At 38.6% G+C, this 6000-nt stretch overlaps 1 protein-coding gene across 1 annotated transcript; it reads right to left on the reverse strand.

Annotated features, from left to right (window-relative positions):
* Positions 1-959: 959 nt before the first annotated feature.
* Positions 960-5229, reverse strand: LOC129299187 (amino acid permease 6-like). Its single transcript, XM_054937642.1, has 7 exons — positions 4985-5229; positions 4654-4887; positions 4404-4497; positions 4063-4277; positions 3780-3922; positions 1637-1864; positions 960-1544 (listed from the first exon to the last, which is right to left on the reverse strand). Exons 1-7 carry the CDS (start codon positions 5100-5102, stop codon positions 1119-1121), a joined length of 1458 nt encoding a protein of 485 aa, XP_054793617.1. The 5' UTR covers positions 5103-5229; the 3' UTR covers positions 960-1118.
* Positions 5230-6000: the final 771 nt, after the last annotated feature.

The following is a 6000-nucleotide window of genomic DNA, read 5'->3' on the forward strand; positions in this document are numbered from 1 at the left end:
TTTAAATTAATTTGGTCATAAAAAACCCCCTCATTATAAAGGAGATAATTTAAATTGCGCTTTACTATTAAATTTAATTTTTATTATTTTCAGTATTGTTTGACAGTAGTGTAAATATTGTTTGCATTACCTTCTCTAATTTAATAATTGGAGAAGAGTGAATATATAAGGTGGGTGACAAATTTCCAACCTTGAGGCGTGCAAAAGGAATGGCTACCAATGAGGAACGTGCAATGTGAATGGGAAGTTGATTAGATTTTAGTGGACGTCCCTGCTCCCAAGTCACCCATTTTTATTCAATATTAATATTCTTTGCTTATCATTACACTTCAAGTCCAATCCCACTTTCCAAACCCCACGGAACTTATTATTCCTTTTTAATTTTAATGGAACGAGAGCCTTTCCACGCGGGGAGATCAGCGTGAATGAAATTAAGAACGCACTGAAAATGTGGTTTCTCTTTTACATGTAATATTATTATAGCAAGGTTTTAATTAGGAACTCTTTTGATCATTTCTTTAGTTTTTCACGTTCTGATGTCAAAGTTGTGTGGTTCTTTTGAATTTCCAGAACTTTGATTTTATTTTTCCTAGTAGTTTTAATCAGCCATTCAGTCTAATGTTGACTGAAGGAAAGAAAAATATAGAATAACATTTGACATTTTCAAATACAGCATAATATTTGACATTTTCCGTGACACTTGTTGTATATTGACACACGGCATATAACTAACAGCATGCATATATCTCCGTGTCAATCGGAAGTAGTGGACGATCTGATTTAAAGGCTCGCTTGCATCTTTTAGAGTGCTATATTTGCGTTGCCATAGTTATTACACACAGTCTTATTCCAATTGCAGTGACTAGCAGCTGGAGATACGAGTTATCGCTCCATTTAATTATTTCAAATTACTAAGGATTATCTTTGCTTTTTTGAATATGCTGCAGCTAGGCGTTGCATTCAGAGGAACATTTGATAACATTAATTAATTATCCATGGACTAATATACCTAGGTAGCTATTTATTAAAGGTGATAGAACAGAAAGCTATAAACACACACACACACACACACATATAGCACTTGAATCTGAATATTAATTGATGAAGCATGCAAACGATCATTGTTGAGGTTTGAAGGGCTGGTACTTCTTGAGATCTTGAGCAAGGCCTTGGATGGAGCCAGCAGCAGAGATGATGGAAACGATCAAGCAGGCCCAGCTTAATATCTTGAGCCAAGTCCACGTGAAGGAGAATCTCCGCATATTCGACTGCTTAATATACATCTCTGTCGGGAAGTAAACCGTCAATGGCCAGAACGAGAGCGACCCAATGAGCCCCAAGAAGTCATTGAAGAACGGGAACATCATCGCTATCACCGCCGTCACCACCACATAAGCAGTCCTCCACACTAACCTGAACCAGTTCAAGTTATACGTCCCGCACAATGGAATGTTCAGAGCATGCTCGTGATTTACGAACTTGCTCTCGCCCCATCTTTCCTTGCTCCAGTTCTCCACGAACCCAAATATGGGCTGGCAAAACACCTGCATGCCCATGAAAAGCTAAGTTTGGTAAATATACCGTAACGTGCGTGCGTTACTTGTAATTAATTATGTATGATTGCGCAATGATCGACCTGGTATGCTCCGATTAAGTGGACGGCGATGCAGACGTTGGCAAAGTCAATGAGCCAGAAGGGCTCATAGAAGCCGAACCCTGTGAGGAAGTTTCCGGGTGCGTCATTTCCAAATGCTGCGTAACCTACGCACCCGCACAGCACATAGAATATGGTCGTGGTGAAGATGCCGATCGAACTTGCTTTCTTCATTACTTTGTTTTCTGGAGGGCTTGATTTGAGGGTATCCTGCAGCAGTCAAATCATGTGGTCCCCCATTATCACTATGCTTGAAAGCTAAGCTCCATAACTCTTCACATGTCATTAATTATTCTAAAGCCAGTGCTCAAGTGTATTGCATGTGATTACGCAACTCTTGATCAGTGCTTTAACATAGCCCGTGTAATATTTTATAATTTTAATGTTTTTCGGGGGTTTCTCCTGTGTGGAATAGTTGAAGCAATAATTAAGATGTCAAGGGTAGATTCTACATCGAAATAGAATTAGGTTTGATAATGCATGATAAACTCGAGATTTTCTTACAATATATCTTTGACATGCAGATAGTTTATCTGCGTCCATTTCATCAGGCGGGATCATGTCCGTGTTTCACAAACTCAAATTTATTTTGTATTTAAAGAAAATACATCCTATAGTTTCAATGAGTTTTACTCTTAATTCATATAATTTTTTTAAAGTTATGGGTTTCTATTATTTTAATCAGATTGAATGCGTTTATAATTTAAGTCTCTATAATTTTAAAGATTGAAAATATTAAAAAAAATATAGGAATTAAAAATAAAATATGTTAAAACTAAGAGATTAATGATTGCATTTTTCTGCACTACCTACCCATGATGAGACAATCCACTGGGAGAAATTTGGTCTTGGCAGATGATTGAGATGAGCCCAAAAGAATGGTGGACAGAGGTGCTTGGAACAGAATAAGGTAGGATTCTACTGTTGTAAAATAAAACTATATTATTTTTCATAAAAAGTAGCATTCGGAAGAGTGGTTCATCGATTTGATGGTCCATGTATGCAAGGAATCCTAACTAGCTATGGCTAGGTAGGTGCGGCAATATAGACCATGGACTAGATGCAAAGGTTTGATTTGCATTTTCCCCCTCCACTTTCTGATGAAAAGTAGAATAAAGGAAGATGAAGAGACATCTAACTATTAAACTTTCTGTTAAGCACAAATTCAACCGATACTGAAGTGGAGGAAAAATAAATTAGTTAAAAAACGATCACCTGTATTCTAAACCTCATCTTTCCAACGGAATTAATTCGATCTTTATATAAATAGTGAGTTTCTGTGATTAAACCATTAAGCGGAGCCACTTCTTTCGAATGGCAATAACCCTTTTAGTGGCCAATTTATGCAAAGGGTCTTCTCAGTCGTTTTCATGACAGTGCTGAGGAAACAGAAAATCTACAATTTTTGGTTCATTGGCAGTAATCGGCGGCCACTATGTCAATTCAAGTCGGCGACTTGGCCACACAGTAGAAGTCTTTCATGCTTAATATGCTAACTCTCAACCATGATCTTAAAGAACCCACAGACGATATTATATCCAGAGGAAATGCACCATACCTAACTCAATACAGATAACAGGTGCTGAGTATTACTTAAAGCCACTTATACTAAACTCCCATGACACATCACGGTTTGAATTTGAGGAACTTATAAACTTTAAGTATGACTGGTCTAATATTTTAAAAACAATTTCTAATTAATTTCATTAAATTTATTATATCAGAACATTGTATATCCATGGATTTTATATAGACATAGAACTTGTTAAGATTGTTGGATCTCGTAATTGAAGTGTATTATAATTAATTTACCTAATGCCGTAGGTCAAATCTAAAAGCTTCCAGCATACAAGAGTGAATTAATGATCATGCACCATGATATTATTATTATATTATCACAAAAGAAAGAGATACCCCCTTTATTTACGAATGACTTACGTGTTGTTACTTCTGGCCTCAATGTATATATCACCCTAAATATTAATGAATTAAGTTGCTCTGTATCTGCCACTCTACTTCGGTCAATTATCGAGACGGATGTCACATGCAGTGCATGGGCATCTTGTCAAGGGGGTAAATTAGCATATATCAGTACTACGATGGTAAGAAGAAGCATATGACTTGCCTGGATTTCGATAAGAACATTAGAAAAAGCATAAGCGAAGGCAATGTCTCCGATGGCTTGGAACATCCTCCAAACCTTCTCTGATCCCGTCACGTCCACACCAACTTGCACTCCCGTTAAAGATGTTCGTACGTGTTCCCCACCTTTTTCATAGCACGGACCAAATATGATTATTAGACTTCGACCGGCAGGACCATTTACCACCTTTTAGAGATTCCAGTATACGGAAAGATGTAAGAACAAAAACCAGCAAAAAGTTGGGGAGTTTTCACTTTTCACTAACCTGCGACTTTAGCTATAGAGAGTCCCAGGCCAATGGAAGAATAAGCAAAAGACATAACGGCTGCGACGATAGAGAGCCACCAGAGCTTGTGGAAGTTTGGTATCTGGCTGAGCACGATTTGGATGCACGCAAACATGATCATAAAAGGGTTGTTTGATATATAACATTTCTCATGATGCCCGTGTTTGTGAAAACAGTTCGATCTTTTCACTGCCCTGTTTCGTTATCACCACAACATACAGAAAGAGAGAGAGAAAATATATTAATTTACATATACGGTCGCTTATTAATTATATAGTCTGTACCAGTACTGAGTCAATAGTCTGTGCGGAAATTCTTACACCATACTAATTGACGCAGTTATCGTGTAGCCGATGGTCACGCCTATAAGATTAATGTACTGAGCTAATCCACACAGCCGAAATTTCCTACCTCCTGTAGAAGGAATATTGGGAATTAATAATGTAACAAAATCACATGATAAGTGAGTAAAGTTCTCCTCTGTAAAAAGTGACACTGGAGAGTCAGAGATGTGCCAGTCTTGGAACTCAAGAAGTAGTAGAGTGTTAGATAATGATGATTAAATTATACCTAGGATGGATCTGACAACCATGGAATAAGTATAGTTTCTCTTGCCGTGGACGGGGTCAGGTGAACGGTAGCAGTCAGCAAGAAGAGTGGAGGTGAAGTAGGTGATGAAAGAGAAGGCAAAGAGGACGGCAGGCCCAGCCACCCATCCCATTTGAGCTATTGCCCAAGCCAGTGACAGCACACCAGAGCCTATCACAGCCGTTATGATGTGGGCACTCGCAGTCACCCACGTCCCTTCACAATCAAAATCAAAATTTAAGTGAAAATTCTTCTCAAACACCAGCGTAACCGGTGATATTATATATATATATATATATATCAAAAGAAGTACCGGTTCTTTTGACTCGTCCGTCGTCGTCGAAGTTCTTGCCTCCATCGCCAAACGCTTCCGGAGTTTCTACGTACATGGCATTCTTCTGATACTGATGATGATGATTATTGCTAGCCATGTCAAAGAGAAAAAAGTTGATGTGTTTGGTTTGGCTAGCTCAACTATAATGGAAGCGTCCAGCAGAGACACTCATATATATAAATATATGAAGATCGAAGAGAGAAGGGAAGAAGGCGTGATAGTGCGTTTGGGGAAGAACGATAGTGGGTTAAATAGAGGGAGGAGGCGATGGAAGTCAAAGGGAGGGATGGCACGTGTAAATCGATTATAGGTTGAGGAATTTGCAGAAAAAGCGACGGACATGGAGCTGAGGTGCTTTAGAGAAAGGCCAAGAGAGCTGAGAAAAAATTAATAGAGAAAATAGAAAAAGCAAGAGTTAATGGGAGAGCTGGGAGGTTTAAGATGATAGGTGGGTTGAAGGGGTGGAATTTTTGGAAGGGCTATGAACCATTGAAGGTGGCAGATTCTGGTGTGGTTGTGGAACCAAAGTGTCCCCACACTCGGATTTTAGGTTTTGGTCCATCCATTTGGACGCCATCCTTGTAGTAGCCATTATGGGTTCTCGAAATCCCTCTGACTAAGCCACCATGCATGCCCTCTCTCTCATGTTACTTGATTATTCCCCCCTTCTTCTTTTCTGCTCTCTTTTAGTTTTTTACATTTTCATCATCGCACACCAAACTAATTCAACTTCAAATTTTCCTCTTTTGCATCATTAATTAGTCCTAGTGCCTAATGAATTTTTTACCTTTTTATCTTTTGGGTAGATATCAACGTGGTGAAGAGTTATATGCACATGACCCACGAAGCACTGATCAATTCATGCAGGTCAGAGTCAATAAAATTGCCTTAAAAAAAAAAACAGAGAGAGAGAGGCATTTACCGTATATAAGCTTGAACTACGTTTCTGGATCGTGAATGCTAGCCGGGGGCTCCATTAATGCGCAGTTAGCAGT

This window comes from Prosopis cineraria, unplaced genomic scaffold, assembly GCF_029017545.1.
Source record: "Prosopis cineraria cultivar Desert tree isolate PC_DT_omini unplaced genomic scaffold, ASM2901754v1 PC1067, whole genome shotgun sequence".
In the NCBI taxonomy this organism is placed as follows: domain Eukaryota; kingdom Viridiplantae; phylum Streptophyta; class Magnoliopsida; order Fabales; family Fabaceae; genus Prosopis; species Prosopis cineraria.